A 24,797-nucleotide genomic window follows, 5' to 3' on the forward strand; every position below is an offset into this window, starting at 1 on the left:
CGGGCGGGGAAGTAATCCACATGATTTCATTGGTCCCGCCCATCAGGATCCGACGGTTGCAGCTTTATCGCAGTCTAGCCCAATCTAGATAGAGTTTACCGACGTATCATCATTCCCCAGGTTTTTGAAGTCTAGACTAGGAGCTATGACTTGTGCTTTGTCAAGATAACATTACGACTGCTCATGTTTGGCTGGTAGATGTCTCAAAGGCGGTATCGCGGGCTCGAGGTACTTAACCCTGTGTTGTCGTCCTATTGAGGCATCTCCTTTTGGCTTCAGTACAGGCTGCCTTCGTCTATCGATCGCTACCTTGCCACCAATTGATCTCTTCACTCAACTGTCTGTGTCTGACTTCAATTGATTTCATATTGTAACCATACTCTGCAAAGTGAGTCACTCTACCAACCCCGTTTCGCCTCCGATAGCTAATAGTATCTGGGCAGTCTTCAATATGACTGCCACCGACAACGAGAAGATCCCTGAAATCATGCGCCCTCCCTCTGTCACCAAAGGCTCAGTCCAAGATGTCATCAGCGACACGTCTCTGAAGCCAATTACTCGCAAAGTCGACTACCATCTCGTCCCTCTTATGCTAGTCTGTTACTTCCTCCAATTCCTCGATAAAGTCCTCATCAACTATGCCAACATCATGGGTCTTTCCGAGAACCTCCATTTCACGGGAAATGACTTCTCCTGGATGGCCACAGCTTTCTTTATCGGTTTTGCCGTTGCTGAGTTTCCTCAGGGTGTCTTGATCCAGAAGTTCCCCGTCAGCAAAGTCCTTGGACTCAACGTTGTTCTCTGGGGTATCGTTATTTGCTGCTCTTCCGCTGCGCATAGCTTCCCTGGTATGACAGCTGCGAGAACTCTTCTTGGCATGTTCGAAGCGGTTATTTCACCTGCTCTTATCATGATCACCTCACAATGGTACACCAGAAAGCAAGCGACTCCAAGAACTGGTATCTGGTACTGCGGTCTTGGCATTGGCCAGACAGTTGGTGGCCTCATCTCTTATGCTGCTCAGCATGGTAGCCGAACTAGCAGCTTTCAGAGCTGGAGGGTCATGTTTGTATCCGTCGGCGCCTTCAACGTTATGATCGGTCTTCTTGTTCTCTTCTGGATGCCTTCTAGTATCAAGGATGCCAAGTTCCTCACAGAACAGGAACAGATCATTCTTCAAGAGGCTCTGGATGCTGATCAAGGAGGACAAAGCGCTAAGGTATTCCGCCGTGCTGGCATTTGGGATGCCCTCAAGGATGTCCAAGTTTGGTTGCTCTTCCTCAACACTATTCTCATTGTAATCCCATCCGGCATCATTACAACCTTCTCTGCAACCCTTATCCGCGGCTTTGGATACAACCCCAAGCAGGCCGCGCTGCTCAACATGCCTGCTGGTGTCGTGTCAGTTTCAGCCACCTTACTCAGCACTTTCGCCATCCTCTACGGGTTCCCACGATGGCTGGGTCTCTGCCTTCTCATGGTCCCAACTCTTATTGGCGCAGGACTCATGTCCTTCTACTCCAGCAGTCAAGCTGGCTCCCTTGCCGGGATCTACCTGATCAACTTCGACGTTGCACCTCTTGCCCTGATCTATGCTCTCGTCGGAGCCAACATTCAAGGATACACTAAAAAGGTTACAACGAACGCCATCGTTGCGGTCGGCTTCTCGATTGCCAACATTATTGGACCGCAGACTTTCCAAGCCAAAGATGCGCCAAGCTTTATCCCAGCCAAGATCACCGTCTTCTGTGTTTGTGGCGGCTCTGTTGTTGTTACTATTCTTACTAGAATTCTTTATGGGCTTCGAAACAGAAAGGGAAGAGTTTCACAAGATCTTGGGCAGAGTGGAGAGGTTGATCCGGACACGATGACGGACAGGAACAACCCCAACTTCTTCTATGTTTACTAGGCAAAGCGAGTTGGTGTATAGTATTTTAGTGCTTTAGCAATAAATCTCGGCGATTCCATTATTTCCATTGGTCTGTCTAAGAAAGCTTCTATTTGACTGGTGATAAAGGCAGGGTCGGAAGCGCCACGCCCTTGAAGATCTTAGTAGTAGTAACTCTTAAATTGTGCTATCCGAACTATCTGGTGACCATATCTCAACTACAATAATTCCCGACTTCAGCCACTCGAACTGTGACCCGTCAATACGAACGGAACCATTCCTCATACCAGCCTCTCGCCCTGGACTCAGACCCATGAGCTCAAAGGTCATTGGCAAAAAAGACAGGCTTAGCAGCATGGCGGTTAACGCGAAGGCTCAGCTGATCAGGTCGCGAGTAATGGCCAACGATATCCAAGTTCTGCTTCGCCTTGTACTTCTCCTCAAGGTTAATATCAGCATAAAGAATGCCTTCCTCATGCGGATCGAGAGGCTTCACAAGCTCCTCTCCGAAAGGCGAGAAGATCATACTGAAGCCACCACCAGACTTCTTGGTATAGTCATAGCCTTTAACGTTGGCCTTCTCATGGTTCTCCTCAGTCATGATCTGGCTTGCAAGAAGAACAAAGCACGCTCCTTCCATGGAGACGACGTGAGAGAAAGCCTTGCAGCATTCGGGTGTGATATGGTAGGGCCACTCGGGGACGTTCTGGGGGAAGATGGATGGCCAGCTGGAGACATGGATGTCAACATCTTGGGAGTACTCGTAGTAGCGCAAGAGTGTTTGAGTGTGCTCCCAGCAGTTAAGGCCCGCAACCTTTCCAAACTTGGTGTCGGCAACGTTGGTCAGAGACTCGCCCTGTCCGTCACCGTAGATGGCACGTTCAACGTGAGTGGGCTTGATCTTACGGCGGTGCAGAACGATGGTGCCGGTTTCATCAATGAAGGACTTCATCTGTCAGTGAACCAAAGACCCGATCAGTGTTGGAGTTGGGCTCACCTGTGCGATGTAAAGGGTTCCCTTGTACCTCTCACTATATCCAAGAACAACAAAAACACCTGCCTCTCGAACAGCAGCTCGAATCTGGTCCATCTCAGGTGACTCTCTCTCCAATGAGTTCTTGAAGTACTCATTGATCCAAGGTGCGTTCTCAGTGGGGGAGTTGGCCCAGATGCTCCTAGAAATGAATAAGCTGATCTGCCCATGTGTTGCAAATCTGCTACCTACCATGGATATCCAGGAATGAAGACTTCAGGAAAGCCGATGACGTTGGCACCGTTCTTTGCTGCCTCTTGGATGAGACCGATGGACTTGTTGACACCACCCTGGAGATCGTTCCAGACGGGCTCGGCTTGGATGGCGGCGACCTTGAGGGACTTGGACATCTTGATAGATTATGGTTGAGGTTGAACAACGTTGTGCTAGAGTAGTGTTTGTCGGAAATTGAGTTGTACTGAAGAGGATGATGAGAAGGGAAACTTGAGAGCGGTTTGCTCCCATACTTATACTTATGAGACTGATACTCATCTTATGGTCAACATACGACGATATTGCCTATCTCAGCTTACAACTGCCCTTGGCAGGGGTCATTTGACGGGTCCATCCGGATATCAGATTACCTGACGATCATCAAGGTCGGATGATTGATTCCCGGATAACCCCCTCCTTGACCCCAGTTTCCCCAGATATGTCAAAACTTAATCTCCGCGCGCCGGAATTATGATAACCGCATTTCTGCAATAGGGCATGGTCAAAGCGCGATGGGATATGTGCCAGCTCTCAATCAAGTTGGTAGCAGGATAATGAATATCCGCTGGATTAAACTATATAAGCCCGACTAGAAATACTAACAATAAATACAAAGTAAATCCCGACATCATACAAAAAAGTCAAGGGATGACTCTCCAAAACACTGATCATACGTCCAAGACTCAAAGATATCGTCCAGCGAATAAACGTGCTCAAAGCTACTATCCGAACCTTGATCATGGAAAACAACCAAGTCATCCATTTCATACCGTTCAAATTGCCTTCGACACTCTTCGTTAATATCTTGTGCCAAGCCATGCGCCCAAATGTCAATCTCCCATTCCCTAGCCAGCGACAAGATCGCCCGAATGGATCGGTTGGCCCAATTCCAGTTCAAATTCATCTCGTACAGAGATTTGACGCATATGTAAAGGCATCTCATAGCCTCGCTTCTACCGCTATTTCCTGTTGATTTGATGTGAAGAAGATGAATGATTGCTGCGGTGAAGGCTGGATGGACTGCTGAGACCGGCATACATCGCTAGGAAGGGTTAGTCTGCTGGAATAGTCAAGATTGAGCTAGCACATACCATCGTGTAATTCTTTCTGAATATCTGTAAGATTCTGGCCATTTTGACGGCTGAGTCCCTGCAGGACTTTGAGTGGATATCTCCTCCTTCTGGATCATAGGCGATAGAGCTCTTGCCAGGATTGAGAAGCTGAAAGAATGGTCGGTGGAGTAGCAATATTGCATGATGATACTGCAAACTGGAGACTTGCTGTCAGATACGAGCTTTCTCGGATACGAGATACTCACTGAAACTGATAGACGTATGGCGGCGAACATTGAAGACTGGAACTTGAGATCTTCAAGCTTTTCGGCAGCCGGTCAAATAGTCCAACAGCTTGTAGATGGGCCTTCATTACTCGATCCTCCCTTTCTTTGTCTGTCCATGCATATCTCTGAGCATATCTATATCGTGTCAGTCACCTTTCATATTGACTTGGGTGAAGATTTCTCACAGCTGATCGATAACTTCAGATGTAGCGATCAAAAGCTCACAGGTGTACATAGAATTCTCCATGATATGAGCGGTTGAGAAGGGACTTGATATCTTGAGTTGGTAGTCAGATAAAAACGGACTGTGCTGGACGAGCCCTTTTGGTTTGGTCGTTGTGATATTGTACTCTTGGATACTCGCAGGCCGGCCCATGCCAAGACAGTAGAACCTAGTTACGCTGTCAGCTCCTCTAAACGCTAGTAGTTCCAAGCCACTCACTTATCTAGGACATAGACGCCCCAGAAGGTAACATTTCTCGCTTCGACATCATCATCCGATACCAGACCTTTCGAAGCGTATGGCGAGCAATTGCAATGAAGCCCTAAGTTCATGGCCATTCTTGTCGCCATACCGATGTACATGAATCCGAGACCCTCATTGTCGATAGTCGCCCAGTACAGGCCAAGGAGTGCTGTTGCTTGAACCGTAGATGTCGTCGGCGCTTCAGATTCGTAATGAAGCATGGTCTTGGCTTGAGCCGCAAATGCTTCGCCAGCCGTGTTGGCGTCATCGGGGTCAGTTCGAAGCTCCAGTCTTGGAGAGTACCGCGATGACATAGCTAGAATTGCCGCCATCAGCAAAGGTGTGCAGTAACGTCCATTTTTCTCAACGTATAAGTCGCGCACAAATAGTTCTCTCGGGACGATATACTGCCATGAATTCTGCCACCGCCAGAATATTTCGAGCAAGTGGTCGCGCAGCTCATCAGAAGGCGTGATGAAATCAGGCATGTTATTGGCAGCCTCTATGCCGCGATTTCTGGCTTGGATCGAGGATGGCACCTTGATAGCGTGATTGTGAATGATGGAAAAGTTACTGGATGCGCCGAAATAGCGCAGCTCTCCAATCTCACCCAGAGTAAAGCACCCAAGGGCATTTGCGAGATCATCCATCTCTTCTTCGCTTGTGACGCTGCTGGGGGCTGGTTGAGGAGGTCGGGTAGTGGTCACAAAAGCTACTTCCTCATGGTCACAGTTGCTGCTGTTCTTTGCAGAATCTGGTGACCCAGCATCACCATCTCGCTGGGCGAGTTGCTTCTCCAAGCTGGCGACACGGGCTTCCAACGCGTTAATGTATGCATTAGTATGTCGTCTATCAAAAGATGTTAGTGAAATTTCTGGCATAATGTTCTGCTGACCTACTTTCTGTTGCTTTCAGCCTGGGTATACTCGCAGTCTTGTTGACGGTCGTAACATGCGCTGCGTCTTGGCTGACTGCCATCGCACTACGTAAAGCTCGGGTTAGCTAATATCGGGGCCAGAGACTCTTCCTTGTATGTAGTGAAGCTTTAGCTGTTCAGAGAGGGGAGCATTACCTTTGTTCTCTTAACCCGACATCCGTTACAAGCAACCGAAGCCCGCTTCCTGGGGTTAGGTGGGGCGCAGTAAACAGACGTCGCAGACATGATTAAATGCGTGATTCAAATTCTTCAATTCTGAATGCGTGATCGTATGAGAAAACAAGGAGCCGCGGCGATGGAATCTGGGGTAATAGTTGCGAGTTCTCCCCTGTCGTTGCTGCCCAGGCCCAGGGCGACGGAAAATTTAATGAATCCGAGGCGAAGAAGCTATTCCAGAAACATTATAGCTTATCTGTAACCCTCCTTCCAAGCTTCAGGGCTAAAGCTGATTGAGCTAGATCACTGGTGTCACTAGTCCTGTCCTGGGAAGCATCGTCAACAGTTGTGATAAATCTATCAATCGACCGTTCTCGATGTCGTTACATGGATGGAGGCTTAAGTGCTGAGATAACATCAAGTTACGCAAGCTGAAGGGCACCTGCAGATCGGTGGTTCACATCATCAAGGTTCACGATTTGAGCCTTATACAGGCAGTGTAGCGTAATAGACATTTGATCCACCTGGAGGCTGAACTGTGAGCATGAATTGCGCAGTGAAGCAACAGATGGAATGCTTGACTACTTGGAATCAATTCTATACATAAGAGATAAGATAAAATTCAGAAGATAGGCAGTTACAGACATCCCAAATCCTCTCTGCCGAGAAGCTTGTTCTTCCCCCGCATGCACCCTGCGTTAGCGTCAGGGTATTTGATACCCGGATTGTAAGGAACCGAAAAGCCCAATCAAGTTGCAGCTGTTACGACACTGTTTTTGGCGGTATCCTGACCCCTGTTTTGTTTATCAACAAGGATTTCTCCAGTCTGAAATGACTTGTCAGAACTCCAAATCTTGTATCTGCGGTATGTAGCTGAACCAGTTTGAAAAAGGAAACGAAATCATCACTTCGATGACGTATGGGGGCCTGAGCACAAAGGTCCATCCAACTCGTGGGCTCAGATGAACCAATCAACATCTGCAGCTTGTCAATTTTAATGCTACATCCAAATAGGAAATTCATAACTCCGCCTTGACCTCTTCCCACTTTTACCAGCCGCAAAAGGGTAGTCTTCCAGATGACAAACTTCAACATGCGAACGTCGGAGACAACGCCATGTCTTCGCAGTCAAACGGTTTTATGACATCGAGTCTCCAAGCAAGGAGACAGCCTCGACGTAGTAAAGGATGCGTGACGTGCCGTAAACGAAGGGTTAAATGCGGTATGTCGTCTCGAGGAGATTCTGTGTTGAGTTTTCCGCTGATACCTGGAGATGAGCGACGACCAACCTGCGAGAGATGCGATAAAGGATATCACCCCTGCCAATACGACGACAATCTTGTATTTGTGAATCACTTGTACGATGCTACAGAAACTGCCGAAGATCCCGAGTTTCATTCTACCAATGTCTTAAATCAACGAGAAAACTACGAGCAAATACCTGTCACAATTGACTTGCATGGTTTCAAAAATGAAGTTGTGATATCTTTCTTTGTCAATAACTTATTTGTCCTCGTTAAATCACCTCTCGAAGACGGTTCATCAATTCTCAATCTTTTCTCAGGCAATGCAGACTCAACAGCATGCATGTCAGGCTTATGTGTTGCAGAAGCGTTCTTCTCCAGTATGCATGGTATACCTGAGATGAAGATCCATGCTTGTGCGCTGTATGGCCAAGCTGTTCAAAAATTGAAGGCCGATCTTGGAATGAGGACAGAAGTGTCGACGTCTCCCCTTTATACCACGATATGGAGTGCCTTGTTCCTTGGCGTATACGAAATGATCTCTTCTGATTCAATGTCCAACTGGTTACAGCACTGCTATGGTGCCGCAGCATTGGTACGACAACGCAGTCATGATTGTTGATTGACTTTTGCTGACGTTGAAAGACGAAAATGGCTGGGCCACATGGATTCCAAATGGATGCGGCAAAGCCTATCTTACAGATCAACAGATCATTTATAGTATGACATCTCACTTCTTGCCTGGGAAATCGCTAATTTCTCTTCACAGTCCATTGGGGCTATGGCCAATCGAAAGCGCACCTTTTTAGAACAGGAATAGTGGAAGCATATGCCTTGGGCGTTGCAGCCCATGTCCAAGACGATCGGGGACTTCGTACAAGATATTCTGTGCGACATCCCTGGTCTGATGGAGGATGTAGATGATCTTGCCAACCCAATCGGGAACTCAGTATTAGCAAGTTTACTGATTCAGAAGCTGCAATTTACGTTCGAGCAGCTTGATGCTTTACGAACTTCATGGAACTTTATGTATCCCGATGCTTGCTGGAGGGCTGGGAAGTTATCAACCGAAGCAACTGAAGTCCTCGTGGGCATCTTTGATAAGGTTCTATGCTTCTCTGATCTCGAACGAGCTATCGAGTTTGTCTACTTCAACACGACGCACCTAATACTGAATTCACTTCTGCGGCAATTGAGATCAAGCACCAAAGGTTATGTCTTTGATGCTGGCTTGTCTCCTCTAGAGATCAGCAGCCAAGAGGTTCCAATACTGGTTTTCTGGAACCATGATAATCGACACCAAAATGCACCGGCAATATGTAAATGCGTTGATTATATGATGCAGAACCACCGTGGAGCATCTGGAGCATTCAATCTGCTTTTTCCATTAAAGGTCGCTTACAATCACCTAAGCAATTTTTCAATCATGCAGACATGGATTGCAGGAGTCATGGAAAAGATTTCGACTACGAAGGGACTTTTCATCAGCGCGGAGATCTTAAAGAAGTATTAAGCCTCATTTGGCTTCTGTACACTCGGGGTCCAAGTGGCATCAAGTGGCCATAGTAGATACCGTGAGTTCAAAAAACAGCCAATTCATGCAACCTCACTCATATCAGTTCATTAAACTATGAGCCGCTCGCTGATCCCTTGGTGCTGATCCCTTGGTGCTGGTGATTCCGGATTATCACAAGAAAGCGGCATTCTCGGCTTCCGTGGTGGGGCCGGATCGCGAGGTGAGGTGTTAGTCCAGCTCAACCATGGCACTGCCACTGGTTGAAGAGATTATTCGAAGATGAGCGCATTTGCAGAAAAACTATCATAAAAAGGCCGTTTTCGCACTCTCGATCAAGTCTATCAAATCACTGAAGTCTCATCGTCCATTGCCATCATGCAGCTCAAGACTTTTACCCTTATTTTCGCGGCTCATGCTGCCATTGCCAGCCAGGTAAAATGGACAGGGTAGGTTTATTATGATCATTTATTCAACGGAAAGATAACTGACATGAGCAGCGTCAACCTGTTTGGTCTTGCCAACGATGTCAACATCCTCGGATCAGCTTACAACACCTTCCTTGACCTGTCCTGCAAACCAAGCTATCACAGCTACCCATACATCAACACTGTTGAAGTCTACAAGTCATGGCACGACAAAGGCTTCAATCTGTTTCGAATTGCTATGGCCTGCCAGCATGTCCAGACTTCGCTTGGCGGTAGCTTGAATGAGACCAACATGGAAGCAGTTGACAAGTTGGTTCAGGCCATTACTGATGATGGCGGACAGGCCATCCTGGATATCGTAAGCTTAGACAGGTGCCCCCTTTCAATTGTTCGCCAACTGACTATTCTAGCACAACTACGCACGATGGTACTGCGCTGTCATTGACCAACCCGAAGTATCATTTCTCAACCCCAACATCACAGTCACCAACGACCACTTTGCCGATCTTTGGACAAAGCTTGCCGAGAGATACAAATCAAACCCCAAAGTTATCTTCCAACTCATGAATGAACGTAGGTCAAACTTCAGACACTCCCCAGTCCATGTCCCATTCTCCACAGTGAAACTGACAGAGCTCTCTAGCTCATGATCTTAACATCACCAAATGGGGTGCGACAAACCAGGCTGCAATTCTTGCGATCCGAAACGTCACCGAGAAACAGAAAATACTTGTCTCAGGAACGCAGTTTGCTCGTCTCGTTGACTGGGAGGCGTTCTCTCAACCAGGTATCGGTCCTGGTCTCATTCAGGACCCCGCCAACAATACTCTTTACGACTTCCACCAGTACTTCGACGATATCGCCGGAGCATATGGTCTCTGCGAGCCTTGGAGCGGTTACGTAAAGAGATTCGAGGCCGTGACTCGCATCTTGCGCCGCAATGGCTTTCAAGGAACCGTCACAGAGTTTGGTGGCGGACCTTTCCCTCAGTGCGCTGAGACGATTCAATCTATGCTGGCATTCCTTGACCGCAACAGTGATGTCTGGTATGGATGGACTGCATGGGGTAGCTTCAATGAGGGCTCGGACTTGTATCTGAGTTTGGACAAGAACTCGACTTACAACCTAATCACGAGGACTCTGGAGAAGTTCGTCCCGAAGTAGAATTGCATAGCGGATAGAATCTGAGGAGACTGCCCGAGTGTGACATGAAGACGAGGACAGAAGAATGTATTTTAGAATTGTTTATGATGCAAGAAGCTCAAACTACGTTTGAATCAGATAGAGTTCAGCAGTATTCGCGCTCATTTAACTTTTCCCACGTCAAGATAGAAACGGTGCATGTTCTCATGAATGCGTGTCATCTCATTTCTCCAGCTTTTGTCCGTATACAACATATCTGTACAAAGCTTAGCAAGGTACATTGCCAATATAATTCATCCAACTCACATAGGCCAGTAAGCATGAGTGCTTCTGTCTTTCAGTTCGCGGCGAACCTTGGCGAGCAATACATCAAGCTCTTCTTTAGTCCAGCCGAGGACGCGTGTATAGACAGCTGAGCTGAGACCTTCAAGGCCGGAGCTGGTGTTTTCGAGATTCCAGGCACCTATTCACGGTCAGTACTTTCTTTAACCCGGAGAATGAAGCATATAATGATACGTACCGAGCTCCTTATGCTTCGTGTCTTTCGGCCAAGTATTCTGAGGCCATTTGAATACGACCTGTTGGACATTCTGAAAGCCCTGTGCTTCAAGTTGCTCCTTATACTTATCCGCCCCATTGAACGGCCTTCCAATCATCTTTGTGCCATCTAACAGCTTGGTGACCCATTCATAAGTTGCTGAGTCTTTAGTGAGTGTTCCATCATCGCTGGTGATGGGGTAAATGTCGGCCAGTTCGAGCCAGCCACCGGGGTTGAGATTCTCATAAGCTTTGGCGAAGAATCCAGGCCAGTCCGCGATAGATGCAGTCATCATGCGACTGTAGATGAAATCGAACTTGACGTGAAAAGTCCATGGTTCCTCAATATCGTCGACCTGAAAGCTCAAGTTCGGAGGGACGAAGGGACTTTGGATGGGGCTGAGATCAATTCCGATGACCGAAGCGCTGGGATGCTCATCGGCGAAGTCCATGGCCCAAATACCAGTGCCTGTTCCAACATCTAGAACATTGTGTAATTTATGACCGTCACGGCCGGCAGGCGACAAATAAAGTTTGTCATCGAAGGTGAGAAGAAACAGATGGTGTTGTAGGTCAAGCCTATCCTGCTCCTGCTCGTCATTGGGAATCACATACTGTCCGTCTTTGTAGGCATGATACGTGCGACCATTCTCTTGACGATATTTAAGAATGCTTGAACTGATTGAAGAAGTGGAGCTCCCTTCAGTTGACGCGAAAGAGTCAGTATCGCTGGCAGTATCAGTGTCAGCCTCGTCAACTTCTAGTGGCACGGGATCGGCGGTCGAGGTAGGATCAGCCATTATTTCGACAGCAAAAATAATATTTGAGGGAAAAGATTGTATGTATTGGATTGGAAGGTGAGGGGCATTTTACATGTTGGCTCGGTTAAATCTCCTGATGTGTTTGTGACAAGCAACAGACTGGGGTCTCCCAACAAGGATGAGTAGCATTTCATTGATCAATTCTACCGACACGGCTATTTTTCTCGAATACTATGCTCAGAACGTGAAAACCTTACTAATACCATCGGCGAAGTTCTTGGCCAGAGCTTTGTGAATAGCAACACCCGCATGATAGGTATCAGTCCAGAGGCAATCATTCCCGCCATAGCATGTTGCATCCTTGGCTCCATAATCTTTAAAGTTCTTCACCGCGGCGTCGAAAGTAGGTTTCGTGTCAAATACGGTCACCTCGATACCTGAGCCAGACTTTGCAAAAGTAGCAGCGCGCTCAGTCAGAGCTTTGTTATAGGCAATGATGTCTGAACGAAGCGTCTTGAGGTCTGACTCAGGCTGCCCGTTCATAGCTGGGATTTGGTCCGCGAATGCTGGTACGGCATTAGTTTAAGTCATCAAAAGTAGTATAGAGACATACGAGGAACAGTGAGGAGCGCAAACTTCTTTAATCCAGTCTCGGAAAGAGTCTTCAAGAGCTCAAAGTACCGATCCATGGTCTTCTCGACTGGCGCTGCCGATTTCTTCCAGAATGGTTCGCCGAGATCATTGATACCGATCCAAACAGCAACAAGAGTGTCTGCAGAACTGATTTTACCTGCGACATATTCTTCATACTGAGCAACCTGATCATCAATGCAGTACTGTGCATATGTCGAGACGATTTCCTTGTCAACCGTAGCGCCAGTAACAGCAAAGTCATAAGTCAGGACCACGGAAGTGTTCAGCGCGCTAGTCAACTGACCAACCCAGTTCAGTCCATTGGCCGTTGTTTGTCCTGGTAGGGCGGGATTTCCTAGCGGGCTGCCAGCACTGGGTAAGTCGCCTCCAGGCCAAAAGCCAACAGTTGAGTAAGAGTCACCACTGGGAAGATCATTAGCACACCGGATCCCTCGATGAGATAAAGTGACAGTTTACAAGACAATCAGGTTCTTGGCAGAACCAGTAGCTCTGGACAGTACAGGGGTAGGTGTCGCCTGGGACAGTCAGCTGCCAGACTCAAAAGTTGAAGAAAGGACCTCATTTTATAAGTATGATACAACGAAAAGAAGGAAAGAAGATGAGATGGAAAGGAAACGAACGCGTTCGCGAATTCGAAAAGGGAGCTTTCACCTTTAAACAGACCATCCTGACCCGCGGCGTTCGTGCCAAGACGTCACATCCGGGAGATTAGTGGGCGTCAGGAGGTTTCATGATATAGCGACCGATTGGTGGAATTGGGACAGGAAATAGGGCAATAATTGGTTTCTTGCCTTTACTATAAATTATATTTAAGGTTAAAGATACAAATAATCGTATTATAAGGTAAAGTAATACTATTATATTAAGACTAAAGAAAAAAAAATTAAAAAAATTAAGTAAGTTAAGTCTTGGATAGGAGTTGGAGTTGAAGGAGGAGAACCGGCCGATTTGGAGACGGCGTTAACAACCGGGCGAAGGGGAGGGTTTTTTTTGGGGTAGGTTGGAGATATATTGGAGCAACATGGAGAAGCAAAAGCAGATGCGGCGCAGATGAACCAAGAAACCTAACGACAAACATTGAGTGAACTAGTTATTTCTTATCTTTCCTTGATTAATTCAAGATTTGAAATATTCCTCGGCTTGGTCCTTATCAATCAACCTCGGCATTCTTTAACGACCCACATCACGACTTTTGCTTGTGGGCCTTAATTTAGAATCACATGGCACCGAGAATGTTTCCTGATTTTTGCTTATATCCTTTGGCATTTTACATTTTTATTTGTATTCATTCCTTTCTTCCTATTCTGAGTCTGTATCTCTAACCTAGGAATCAGAATTTGACCTAGTGTACACTTTGTTTATCTTAATCCGTCTTACGTACATTTCTTTCTTTATTTTTTCCACTAAGTCTTTTCGAGATGACCAGCGTCGACAAGCCGCGATCAGAAAGCCAGGTCTCGAGACCTGGTGACTTTGAAGCTGTCAGAAAGTCTATCATCGACCTCCTCCGCCAGCCTGACTACGATGATGGAAGCGCCGGCCCTGTGCTTGTGCGCCTAGCCTGGTAAGTCTCTACCAAGCTAGACAAACATCAGCTGGTGACTAACGCAGCCTTAGGCACTCTTCTGGCACATATGACGTAGCGACAGATACCGGAGGCTCAAATGGCGCTGGCATGCGCTACGAAGCCGAGGGTGGTGATCCTGCCAACGCCGGTCTTCAAAATGCTCGTCTCTTCCTAGAGCCTGTCAAGCGTCTTCACTCATGGATCACATACTCGGACCTATGGACACTTGCTGGTGTAACTGCTATCCAAGCCATGGGAGGCCCGGATGTCGATTGGTTACCGGGTCGAACCGACTTTGTAGACGATAGCAAGCTTCCACCTCGCGGCCGTCTGCCTGATGCGGCTCAAGGAGCAGACCATATCCGAACCATCTTCTACCGAATGGGATTCAATGATCGTGAGATCGTGGCCCTCAGTGGTGCACACAATCTTGGGCGCTGCCATACGGAAAACTCGGGCTTTGAGGGCAAATGGGTCAATAATCCGATACGATTCTCGAATCAATATTTTCGCCTGCTGTTGTCCGAAAAATGGACTGAGAAGACAGTTCCTGAATCTGGTGTTACCCAATTCTCCTCTGTTGACCCTGACACAGACGAGGAGTTGATGATGCTCCCAACCGATATGGCTCTGACAACAGACCCTGAGTTCTCTAAGTATGTGCGTCTTTATGCTGAAGATAAGGAAGTGTTCTTCAACGACTTCAAAGCAGCATTCGCCAAGCTACTGGAGCTTGGAATAGCAAGAGACGCAGAGGGGAACATCACGAACAGTGATAATGAAAAGGGAGGGTATAGAAGTGCGCCGAAAAAGAGCGATTCGGCCTCAACTAATGCAGGGTTTGGGCAAGTCGCCAAGACAAATGGTTGCCCAGTTATGCACGCCAGGGCAAAGCTCTGATGCGTTGTATGTTAATTTATATCCATGTAGATTATAGAAGGAATAGAAGATAGACAAATAATTAGATAGGCTATAGATTTGTTTTTTTACATGATTATGTAAATAATTCGGAGTTTATATGCATAAGGGCTTTTGGTAACTTTGTTTTGCTGTTTGCAGTCTTTAAATTCTGAACGATCCGCATGGGTAGTAATACTTCTCATACATGGATGTATACTAGTTGGTATTATTGATTAAAGGTCTGACTGCTGGATTGTGGTGAAGAATTTTGATCATGTCGTCAGCTGTACCGGGTCTGTCTTCTTCGAGTTTAGTAATTAATTATTTTATGACCGGACTCTTGGAAGGGTCTATGGCTGAACCTGTCTCTTATTGCGCTCTATGCCTAATCAAGAAGTGTCCCAGCCTGACGGTTCCGCCCATGAAAAAAGAACAGCAAAGATTACAGAATTCTGATGTCATAGTCGAGATCTGATAGGCTAGCGCCAGGGAGCTGAAAACTCCTCCTCCTCTGCCATGGGGCTTTTCTCCTCAACTTGATACTGGTATCAAGTCCGTTAATGAAAGAGACGTCGTATTAGCGACCAGTCCGTGCATTAGATCAGCTACGAATGAGACCCATGGATCCTGCCAAGGAACTCGATGCTTACGTCCCCACCATGAACGACATCCTCGATTTCTTGCCCGTCCCCACTCTTGTGGTCTCACCATCCTATCGCATACAAAGAGCCTCAGCCGGCTTGCTCGAGGCATGGAGTCGTAGGCGCGAGGAACTCATCGATCAAGACCTCTTCACTGCTCTCTATGACGGATCGCCGACCGAAAGGTTCGATCGTATTCCCTTTGTCTACGCGATTGAAACTGCACTTGAGGCTCGAGCTCTCCGTCTATGCCATGCGGCTTATATCGCGAATGACATTTCTTGGACTGCGCGTATCGCGCCTGTACACAAAGACGATGAGCTGCTATGCCTGGTCATAGAATGGGAAAAGGCTGAGCTTCACACTACAACTGTCGATGGTGAAATAACACAGAGCTGGCTGCCTATTGACGATGCTTTCCGCATCCTCGTCCAAGCTGTTAAAGATTATGCCATCTTCCTGCTCGATACTCGCGGAAACGTCATGACCTGGAACACTGGAGCAGAGCTAAACAAGGGCTACAAGAAGGAAGAGATCATTGGCAAGCACTTCTCAACGTTCTATGGCGAAGAAGATATCCAGTCTCGGAAGCCCGAAAGAGAACTCGAGATCTGCTTGCGTGAAGGCAGGGTCGAAGATGAGGGCTGGCGCTACCGTAAAGATGGCAGCCGGTTCTGGGCTAACGTTGTTATAACGGCCATCTACAAGAACGACGTCCATGTTGGCTTCGGTAAAGTTACCCGGAATCTCACTGAACGGAAAGAGGCAGAACTGCGGCTGACTGCTGCTTACGAGGAGAGCACCAAGTTGAAGAATGATTTTCTGGCAAATATCAGTCACGAGATCCGCACGCCTATGCATGGTGTACTATCTGCCTGTTCTCTGCTACTGGATAGTCGCCTGACTGAAGAGCAGCGGGAGACGGCTAATATGATTCAAGAGTCCGGACAGCTCCTGTTACGCATTATCAACGATATCCTCGACTACTCGAAAATTGCGGCAGGCACCTTTCCCATCAAGAATGAGAGGCTGGATATTGCGAATGTGATTACATCGGTTGTGCGTCGAGTTCAGATTACTGTGCAACCGGGAGTATCTCTAAAGCTGAACTTATCACCAAACTTGCCAAAATGGGCGGAAGGGGACCCTTTGAGGTACCGCCAGATCTTTGAGAATATCCTCAGCAATGCCGTAAAGTTTACCGAGAAGGGATACATTTCGGTCAATGTATCGATGCTTGGTGAAGACAAGACCAGTCACACGATACAGACAGAGGTCTGGGACACCGGGCATGGCGTGACAGAAGTCGACGCGCAAGAACTGTTTAAACCCTTCACGCAGCTTGACACCCCGTACCAAAAGCGGCGTCCGGGAACAGGTCTTGGACTATCAATTGCAAAATCACTTGTTGAGCTGCTGGGAGGGAACATTGGATATAAACCCAACCCGGAACGGCAGGGCAGTATCTTTTGGTTCTCATTCAAATTAAAGAAGCTCAGCAGCCTTCGCCAGGCCGAAACCATTACCGCTCCACCAAGAACCAGCAGTGAATTACCCCAACAGCAGGTTCAAGAAGGCGGGGATCTTGCGACGCAACTGGAACAGTTATTAAAGATCTCACCAACAAAGCGGATCCTTGCGGCCGAGGACAACATCATCAACCAAAAGGTCCTAGTCGGAATGCTGCATGGCTTTGGATTCAAAGATATAACCGTTGTTTCGGACGGCGCTCAGGCTGTTTCGTCACTATCCGCGGCGAATGCCTTTGACTTAATACTCATGGATATCAGTATGCCGGTTATGAATGGCTACGAGGCAACACTTTGTATACGTCATAGTAGCATTCGTATACCTATAATTGCCATGACTGCTTATGCGCTTAAAGGCGACATGGAGCTTTGCTTGGAGAAAGGGATGGATGATTATATCCCCAAGCCAATGGATAGGCAAGTGCTGATGAAGAAGCTGTTGAAGTGGCTTCAGAGTCCAGGCGACCTAATGACAGATCTCACCGCCAGGAAGAATTAGGACCTAGTCATAGCATTTTGCTTTATCACTATACTCCAGCATTAGATACATAACTTACATACTTTAGAAATTGGTAATTAGGTATTATTTCTATACTTGAATTTCAGGGGTGATGACTATATGTCTCTAAGCATAATTAGTAATAACTCTTTAGGTATAAATCATATTTTAAAAAGTATTACTTAAACTTAACAGACAAGGAATAACTCTTTGTTCAATCTTGATGCTTCTTCACACTTTAACGGTACAGACCTTCCTTAAGCCAGGATAATAACCAAGAGTACTATCGTGTTCTTATCATCTGTGATAGCAGCCTAAAGCTTCAGCTTATGGCCAGCAAGTAGTTGTACAACCAAGAGTACGTGGATGTACAACAAGGAGAAAGCTTTCCACTCTGCCTTAGTGAAGTATGGGGGCGATGTAGGTTCAGTGGATACCTCCCGGCGAAATTACTCCCATTATGATATAGCGTCCGATTGGTGGAATTGGTATAGCAATCGGGGCGTCGATCTGTCTCCCATCTGAGAATTCCATTCCAAGTCGAACAATATATATTAATTCTCGCAGTTAAAAGTGCAAATTAAGTGTCTGAGTAGTTTTAGTATCTCAGTGACCTGCAGAGATGTCTTATTGTCGTTTAGGTGTATAAGTAATCTTCCCACTGGACATAAAACTAGGTGCTCGGATGAGTAATTAAGACTAAAGATTATGATTGGCTAGGTTATTTTCACATCAACATCAGACCGTAAGCCACAGGAACCAACATCTTTGCAGTCTGACATCTTCTCCACCCTCTCAGCAAACTCAAAAATGCGACGCAGGTGCCACGGAGATGAGCCTTGGGACGCTGGAAACATCAGGTCCTCGGACACCGTGGAGTGGTGGATGTTCCTCATGCCTGAAAAGAAACAGCGGATGAGAATGCCGGTCCTTGAGTGGGAAGGTTCTGCCATGAATCCTTCATACTTCTGCACCGGTCATCTCAGTTTCGACGCTTTCAAGTTCCTGTGTAACTCGTTGGAAGGTGTCAAGATCGACTCGAACGAAGAGGCAGGCTTACCATCATCCCGATCAACGTTACAGCAGTCACAGGGCCAAGCCTGCCTAAAGATGCTTCCCGCCGAGCTTCTAAGAACGATATTCGAATTGCTCAAAGTAGAAGATTTCATGGCTTTGGGCTTGTGCTCGCAAGCGCTCTGGTCTCATGCCATCAGATGGGCAAAAAGTGGTTACGTCCGGTGGAGGAATGAATATTCCTGGATTGACACTCCAATAATTTGCGCTGGTGATAAACTTCAAGTACTTCCCCAGGCGTTACGACACATATTACCCAAAGCTATCCCTGATGAGATAACAAGTGAGCCCGATCGGCCTGGCCAGCATGACACGCGAACGAAAAGCCAGGCCAAAACCTGGTTCGACGAATCTGTGAAGAGTTTCGAGAGGGTACCATTCCCCTACGACTATTCCTATCCAGAGGCATTCCTAAAGCAGATTAAGGACGCTAATATCCCAGAAAGCCTCCATTTACCCATGAAAACTTGTTTGCCGACTCTCAGCCTTGAACCTGGAAGCAAGTGGTTTTTGCGTAACCTGACGAATAAAGAGTACATACGAATGGAAGCAGTAGTCACGTCAGATGACGAGGCTACTGTTTCGCTACCAGGCCATAAGTGGCTCACACTGGATATTATTCTCTTGTGGGTCATCAGTTGGAGAGGAGATGGTAGAAAGAAGGCCTGGTCTTGGAAGAAGCTCGAAAGCTTCCGGGGATTTACTGATCAAGAACTCACAGACACGTGGCACGACCCAACTTACGGACCACTATTTATGGACTTTTGGCCAATCTGGACCGGCCCTTGGGCTGGCCACAATCTCGACGTCGTCACTGAGCAAAGGTTGGATAATGACTGGGAAGACCGGACTGAGTGTGTCAAGACATTAGCCCCTAAAATGTTGCGCCTTTTCTATGGACTTTCTCTTTCGGAGGAGAAAGACCACCAAGAGTACTGGGAAGAAGCTTTTAGGCAAGACGGTGACTATTGGGAGTTGGAGGTGATGTTGTATTCGTCTTCATGGGATGGCGATGAGTCGGATGGGGAGAGGGTAACACATAGAATGCCCCAGAACGCTCATGGGAATTCCGAAGCCTCTGAGAGGGACACAGGCTGATATCAATTGCTTTATGTGTATACCTGAGAAACCTTTACCAGTGTTTGTCACTTATTTATATTAGTCTTGTCCAATACTTTGCATTGTCCACAAGAGTGATCAACTCAACTCGCCTAATATCCATATGTAAGGTAGCAAGCTGCAACAACCCCAATAATTCCCTCTGCCACCTCACCTGAGATGAACACAGTGGCCGGAAAAGAAACCAGTCAGAAGATCACTGGAAAAAAAGAAAAAATCACCCCCTTCACCCTACGCAATATCGAAGGTTTTCTATGAGCTTGGCTTCTTCACGTGGATGTTGGTCCACTTGGTAAACAAGCTCGTAAAAACGGTTATTCCACAAGCCGCGATAGTAATCGAGAAAGCAACTTTGATACCCCATGCATAAGCATGTAGTATATCATCCAACTCGGCACCAGAGAAATTCTGTCTCAGAGTAGTGGCACCAGTTTCCGTAACCAAGGCGGGATCAACGGTCGGCGCTGTGCTGGACAGCTTGTGGATGATCTGGTTGATGAAGCCAGATTGCGCAGCTGTGATTAAGAATGTACCACCGAGGGTTCGAGCAACTATAATGGTGAAACGAAATGTCAGCTGATGGGACGGTAAAACGAAGAAAGGAAGAGGAAGATGTCTGAGGAAGGGAAAGGAAGTACTCACATATAATGATCGAAGTCACAGGAGCCATGTCACCGGGCGCAGCGAATGCTTGCGAAATGACAACCGGGACCTGGAGGCCAATGCCATACCCAAAGCCCGCCAAGATCTGATACCCAACCCATTTGCCTGTTGAGGTCCCAATGTCGAGGGTATAGAACAGGCCGGACGCAATAGTGACGATTATAGAGCTGCCTACCAGATACGGAGCTGCAGTGCCCGTCTTTGTGATGGCTTTGCCAGATGTAAATGTGGCAACGCTGAACAAGGCAATGAGAGGAATGTTTCGTACACCCGAGCCGATCGGACTCTGGTTATCAATACTCTGGAAGTAGATAGGAAGGTAGTAAAGCGTGATGAAGTATGCTCCAGCAAAGAAAAAGCCCCATACGGCGTTGACCCAAACGGTCCTCTGGCGAATGAGTCGTGGTGTCAGCATGGCGCGTTCTCCCAGCCAGAATTCTACTCCTATCAGTGCGATGATCATGAGAACAAAGCCGACGAGTAAGCCGATGACAACACTGGAGTTCCACGCATGGGTCACGCCACCGTATTGAAGAGCTAGAAGTAGCGATAATGACGCGCCCATCACAAGCGCTGTGCCTAGAAAGTCCATCTGTAAAATCTTTTCCTTGAGTGTAGCGTCGACGACCTTTACCCCTGCGGGAGTCTTGAAGGTGAGCAAGATGACGAGGACGGCTAGACCACCAATTGGCAGATTGATGTAGAAGCACCTAAAGAAAGATGGTCAGTTCACCTCCACCGCATAAAAGACAGATAGCTGTGTCGGGACAACAATCGCAAGAGCATGTACTCACCATCTCCAGCTCGCCCCATCTGTTAGCCCTCCACCAATAAGTGGCCCAGCAACAGCAGCTATACCATACGACAGCCCGATGAAACCCGTGTATGTAGCTCTTTTCTCGGGCTCGGCAATAAAAGCAGGAATCGTGTATACTCCAGGCGCAACACCCGAGGCGCCCAAGCCAGCGATAGAACGTCCGACAATCACAGTCGTTGAGTTTCGAGCGACAGCGCTGATCAGACTCCCAAGTTCAAAGATGAGGATAGAGACCAGGAAGCTTGTTTTCAGAGGAAAGAACTTGTAAATCTTCCCCCAGAGTGACTGGAAGGCTCCGAGGGTGAGGAAATATGCTGAGCCGTACCACGAGATATCTTGTAGTCTGTCGAATTCGTCGGTAATCTTGGGGACAGCAGTTGCAACGATGGTCTTGAACAAGATTAAGGTTTAGGTCAATAACAGCAAATCAGGGAAACAGTTGAGCTTACCTGATCGAGAGAGCAGAGCGTGATACTGAGCACCAGCGCAAGCATGATGAAGAACATCTCCAAGCCTTTTGGGTATTCAACGGGTTTTTCTGCCTCGTTCATGCCATTTTCCTGATCATTATTCGCATCTGCATGGCGGACCTCTGGTGTTTCTATGTCGTTGGCAGTTGAGGATGTCACAATGGACGGTTCTCTAAGCTCGGAATTATGCTTCTCCTCGTCGAGACCCACGGTAGTCGATTTGTCTGTGGCCATATTCTTTTCTCTGCCTCTCGTCTATTAAGAATGATGTGACGCTTAAGGTGTGTCTTTGTCGTATGGTTCAGAAGGCGATTCGATAGTTAGATCTATGGGGTTCCAAAGCGTAACCCCAATTGCTGGTTATTTTAGGTTATACAACAAAGCTAACGTGGAACAGCATTTTTAGAATCGCTCTGTACGCCAGATATTTACCAATATAAGTGTACAGGAATAGGTCCAATGTATTTTCCTATCACTGCCAACTTTAGAACGGAGGTAGTTGACAAACGCCGCGAAGTCCTTAAGTCCGTTAAAGCCGACCACCCTCAAAAGGAGAACTATTGTGGACAATCTTACCAACTTCCAATCATACCACGCCATGGAATTGTTAGACATCATTAAAAGAGATTTGAACTGATTCAAGATTCGGAACACTGACCTTAGTAGGTTTATACTGCGTCTCTATGTTGCCCTGATATTATTTTGAGCGGATCAGGGTTCTCAACTATCTAACATGTCTCAGTCAAAGACAGTAGCACAAAACGAGGCTGCCAGGAATAAATAGTGCTTAATTTAGTATTACCAGCCTCCGTTGACCCCTCATTGCCTTCTCTATGGCCAGGTGAGATACGGAGCCGGTATTCCGTTGACCGCCAGCGCGGAGGATCTGGCGCATTAACAGTAACAGGCAGCACGACTGACCAAGGATTTCCCCCGAGCTCTTAAGACTCTGCAAGTTATCAAATAGTGTACTACTAACCGTCAACAGGCCAGGTTTGTCAATATGACTCTTGTGAGATAGCATGTCATGGTTGAAGGCAATCCCAAGCAACTCCTATTACTACGTAGTAGCGCCATCTTGGGCAGTAGCTCTTCAAGACACGGTGATCAGTCCTTTCCGTTACTGATGTTTCTGTTAAGAAGTGATGGTAAATGGACTACCCTGTTTAGGGGAAGATGAGGCCCATTTAAGGTTACATGTTCCATGAAGTGGCCTGTTGCTCTTCTATCAAGACAATTTAACTCAGCACACCAGAATCATGCCTGATTCATAAGAATTCCATAACGTTTCCCTGATGCACACTAGCGCCAGCTTGAATATCCGCCATAAATGACGACCCTTCTTGCTCATAATTTCGAGGAGGTTGGGTAGATGAAACACGTATCCGATTGCCCTGATTCACACCATGCACCGTTTCTATCGTCCCATTATAGTTTGATCCATGCTGCCTCACCAAGAGGGGATGGCCTGGGGGAGGAGTAACCTTTCTGTCGGTATGAATATACCGCTTCAAGATAGCTTTCGATGTCGCAGCAGCCATTGCAGCGGCATAGTCCTGCCAATCCTTCGTCTTGTCACGATCGGCAAAGTCAGATACCCCTTTGACAATAATGCATGGCAGCTCCTGCCAGAGTCCTGCACCTTCCATCTCAAATGCAATTATGGCCTCAGCAGCAGCAATCCGATCACGGTGTTCAGCAGAAAGCATGACTGTATCGCCTGAAGCCATAGGTCCGAAGTGGATGGTAGGTCCTGGTAGCTCAATGGTTTGATCGGTTTGTTGTCCTCTCAGAGCTAATGGTTGCGACATAGATCCTGAAGCGCTGATAATTCTTGTGTCTGGGCTTTCGTATCTGTCATGCTGGCCTAATTTATCAGCAGTCGTTTTCAGTTCCTCAACAAACGTCGCAGAATCTTCCATGAGTCGCCTCTTTCCCAAGATCGTTTTGAGGCTCTCCAATAGATTGAGAAGTTCTTTGGGTAGCAGATGACCGTGAGAGGTCTTCTTGCGGACAAACTCCTGATCTGTCTGGTGGCCAAAGTCATGTTGAACGATGGTGTCGCTGATAACCACATCACCCATACGAATAATCCTTTCCCCTGCTGAAGGAACGGCACCGCAAACTCCAACTAATATTGTGAGGCGAACATTTGGGTAGCTTGTGCGTAGGCTCGTGACGGCGGTTGCTGAATTGACTTTTCCCTTTCCTAGCAATATGATCACAGCATTATGCCTACCGATACGCCCAGTGACATACATGTTCCGGTCCCCGCCAGTTTTGCCATAGTGATCACCATCCTCATCCCAGAACTCATCAACGACCATGCAGATAGCATCGAACTCAAGGGGCAAGGCGCAAATAAGGGCGACTGCAAAGTCCTCTCGGCCCGCAGGTCGCTGGTGACTGGTCATTGTCGAAAAACTCGCTCTTGGCTCCCTCATAGATGGGGTTAGAAACGGTCAAATGAGAGCCAGCTTTGTTTTCGAAGAGCTCGGTGCTGGAATCAAGGTAAAGAGGTGTCGTGGTGGAACCAGAGTAACTTTAAGCTCTTGACTGAAGGCAGGATGTTTCCCTCGAGTTACTTAAACAATGCGGGACAATTTTGAAGGTTCTGCATTTTCTGGGCCGAGCGTGATAGGTGTCAGGCGTCCCGATATTTCACACATGGCTGGAGGCTAACAGCAACGGCTGAGCGCTCGTTATCGCCTACCCCCGCTTCTTCTTTCAGCGGTGTGGAGTCGTCAGGCATCCAGCTTTTATGCGGGCGGCGTCGTGATCGGCTTACAATACCCGAGCCTAACTCAGACATGCAGTAAGTATTGCAGGTGCTTATGTGAACGGATGCTCATGCAGATTGAATTGTCTCCGTTACAGGAAAGCAGGTGATACGAATATGTTTGTCTGTTGGAAAATGTCTCTGTCGGGACAAATGGAACTCACAAAGACCTGGAGAGGCCGCCCCAAAGAGCATTGACTTGTCTTCGCCTTTCATGTGTTGGTGACAATTCTCGGTGGCTGCAGATATGGGTTCCTGGCTGCATATTTTGATCCAATGCCAGGCTTGGCAACCAGGATGATGCATGACGAGCATCAACCAACAGATTGCACTGCCCACTCCTCTGTCTTCGGCCATCGATGTCTATGCCCGTAATAACTGTTCAGTGTTAATATACCTAGTAGCTTTAGACTATGTAGTGATAACT

The 24,797-nt window shown here is 47.3% G+C and overlaps 11 protein-coding genes across 11 annotated transcripts; 5 read left to right on the forward strand and 6 right to left on the reverse strand.

Annotated features, from left to right (window-relative positions):
• The first annotated feature begins 147 nt into the window (after positions 1 to 147).
• Positions 148 to 1,963, forward strand: BKA55DRAFT_610255 (major facilitator superfamily domain-containing protein). Its single transcript, XM_046196646.1, has 2 exons — positions 148 to 388; positions 444 to 1,963. The coding sequence occupies exon 2, from the start codon at positions 452 to 454 to the stop codon at positions 1,907 to 1,909; it is 1,458 nt and encodes a 485-aa protein (XP_046051969.1). The 5' UTR covers positions 148 to 388; positions 444 to 451; the 3' UTR covers positions 1,910 to 1,963.
• A 99-nt stretch (positions 1,964 to 2,062) lies between these two features.
• BKA55DRAFT_724206 (carbon-nitrogen hydrolase) lies at positions 2,063 to 3,508 on the reverse strand. The gene is made up of 3 exons (XM_046201068.1): positions 3,114 to 3,508; positions 2,886 to 3,063; positions 2,063 to 2,834 (listed from the first exon to the last, which is right to left on the reverse strand). Exons 1-3 carry the CDS (start codon positions 3,269 to 3,271, stop codon positions 2,208 to 2,210), a joined length of 963 nt encoding a protein of 320 aa, XP_046051970.1. The 5' UTR covers positions 3,272 to 3,508; the 3' UTR covers positions 2,063 to 2,207.
• A 156-nt stretch (positions 3,509 to 3,664) lies between these two features.
• Positions 3,665 to 6,299, reverse strand: BKA55DRAFT_610262 (fungal-specific transcription factor domain-containing protein). Its single transcript, XM_046196647.1, has 7 exons — positions 6,012 to 6,299; positions 5,839 to 5,921; positions 4,916 to 5,788; positions 4,659 to 4,865; positions 4,453 to 4,608; positions 4,226 to 4,403; positions 3,665 to 4,176 (listed from the first exon to the last, which is right to left on the reverse strand). Exons 1-7 carry the CDS (start codon positions 6,099 to 6,101, stop codon positions 3,763 to 3,765), a joined length of 2,001 nt encoding a protein of 666 aa, XP_046051971.1. The 5' UTR covers positions 6,102 to 6,299; the 3' UTR covers positions 3,665 to 3,762.
• Positions 6,300 to 7,148: 849 nt separating this feature from the next.
• BKA55DRAFT_536971 (uncharacterized protein) lies at positions 7,149 to 8,789 on the forward strand (the record flags this gene model as incomplete). Its single annotated transcript, XM_046189872.1, has 3 exons — positions 7,149 to 7,254; positions 7,405 to 7,871; positions 8,124 to 8,789. 3 exons carry the CDS (start codon positions 7,149 to 7,151, stop codon positions 8,787 to 8,789), a joined length of 1,239 nt encoding a protein of 412 aa, XP_046051972.1.
• A 17-nt stretch (positions 8,790 to 8,806) lies between these two features.
• BKA55DRAFT_297296 (glycoside hydrolase superfamily) lies at positions 8,807 to 10,512 on the forward strand. Its single transcript, XM_046185584.1, has 4 exons — positions 8,807 to 9,238; positions 9,290 to 9,575; positions 9,628 to 9,790; positions 9,861 to 10,512. The coding sequence occupies exons 1-4, from the start codon at positions 9,168 to 9,170 to the stop codon at positions 10,379 to 10,381; spliced, it is 1,041 nt and encodes a 346-aa protein (XP_046051973.1). The 5' UTR covers positions 8,807 to 9,167; the 3' UTR covers positions 10,382 to 10,512.
• Positions 10,513 to 10,582: 70 nt separating this feature from the next.
• On the reverse strand, positions 10,583 to 11,697 carry BKA55DRAFT_507242 (S-adenosyl-L-methionine-dependent methyltransferase; the record flags this gene model as incomplete). The annotated part of the gene is made up of 3 exons (XM_046187331.1): positions 10,583 to 10,616; positions 10,667 to 10,823; positions 10,881 to 11,697. The coding sequence occupies 3 exons, from the start codon at positions 11,695 to 11,697 to the stop codon at positions 10,583 to 10,585; spliced, it is 1,008 nt and encodes a 335-aa protein (XP_046051974.1).
• Positions 11,698 to 11,895: 198 nt separating this feature from the next.
• Positions 11,896 to 13,695, reverse strand: BKA55DRAFT_687563 (uncharacterized protein; the record flags this gene model as incomplete). Its single annotated transcript, XM_046199083.1, has 4 exons — positions 11,896 to 12,224; positions 12,272 to 12,714; positions 12,769 to 12,827; positions 13,690 to 13,695. The coding sequence occupies 4 exons, from the start codon at positions 13,693 to 13,695 to the stop codon at positions 11,896 to 11,898; spliced, it is 837 nt and encodes a 278-aa protein (XP_046051975.1).
• On the forward strand, positions 13,544 to 17,558 carry BKA55DRAFT_610267 (uncharacterized protein). Its single transcript, XM_046196648.1, has 5 exons — positions 13,544 to 13,876; positions 13,930 to 14,670; positions 14,718 to 14,789; positions 14,970 to 14,998; positions 15,380 to 17,558. The coding sequence occupies exons 1-5, from the start codon at positions 13,731 to 13,733 to the stop codon at positions 17,446 to 17,448; spliced, it is 3,057 nt and encodes a 1,018-aa protein (XP_046051976.1). The 5' UTR covers positions 13,544 to 13,730; the 3' UTR covers positions 17,449 to 17,558.
• A 669-nt stretch (positions 17,559 to 18,227) lies between these two features.
• Positions 18,228 to 19,696, forward strand: BKA55DRAFT_562280 (uncharacterized protein). The gene has a single exon (XM_046192260.1). It carries the CDS (start codon positions 18,259 to 18,261, stop codon positions 19,618 to 19,620), a length of 1,362 nt encoding a protein of 453 aa, XP_046051977.1. The 5' UTR covers positions 18,228 to 18,258; the 3' UTR covers positions 19,621 to 19,696.
• Positions 19,697 to 19,893: 197 nt separating this feature from the next.
• On the reverse strand, positions 19,894 to 21,825 carry BKA55DRAFT_592038 (major facilitator superfamily domain-containing protein; the record flags this gene model as incomplete). Its single annotated transcript, XM_046195333.1, has 4 exons — positions 19,894 to 20,192; positions 20,284 to 21,014; positions 21,099 to 21,511; positions 21,571 to 21,825. The coding sequence occupies 4 exons, from the start codon at positions 21,823 to 21,825 to the stop codon at positions 19,894 to 19,896; spliced, it is 1,698 nt and encodes a 565-aa protein (XP_046051978.1).
• A 754-nt stretch (positions 21,826 to 22,579) lies between these two features.
• Positions 22,580 to 24,294, reverse strand: BKA55DRAFT_562281 (nucleoside phosphorylase domain-containing protein). Its single transcript, XM_046192261.1, has one exon. The coding sequence runs from the start codon at positions 24,033 to 24,035 to the stop codon at positions 22,860 to 22,862; it is 1,176 nt and encodes a 391-aa protein (XP_046051979.1). The 5' UTR covers positions 24,036 to 24,294; the 3' UTR covers positions 22,580 to 22,859.
• Between the last annotated feature and the right edge of the window lie 503 nt (positions 24,295 to 24,797).

The sequence above is a fragment of the Fusarium redolens genome (assembly GCF_020744475.1).
Source record: "Fusarium redolens strain MPI-CAGE-AT-0023 chromosome Unknown BKA55scaffold_5, whole genome shotgun sequence".
Classification (NCBI taxonomy): Eukaryota; Fungi; Ascomycota; class Sordariomycetes; order Hypocreales; family Nectriaceae; genus Fusarium; species Fusarium redolens.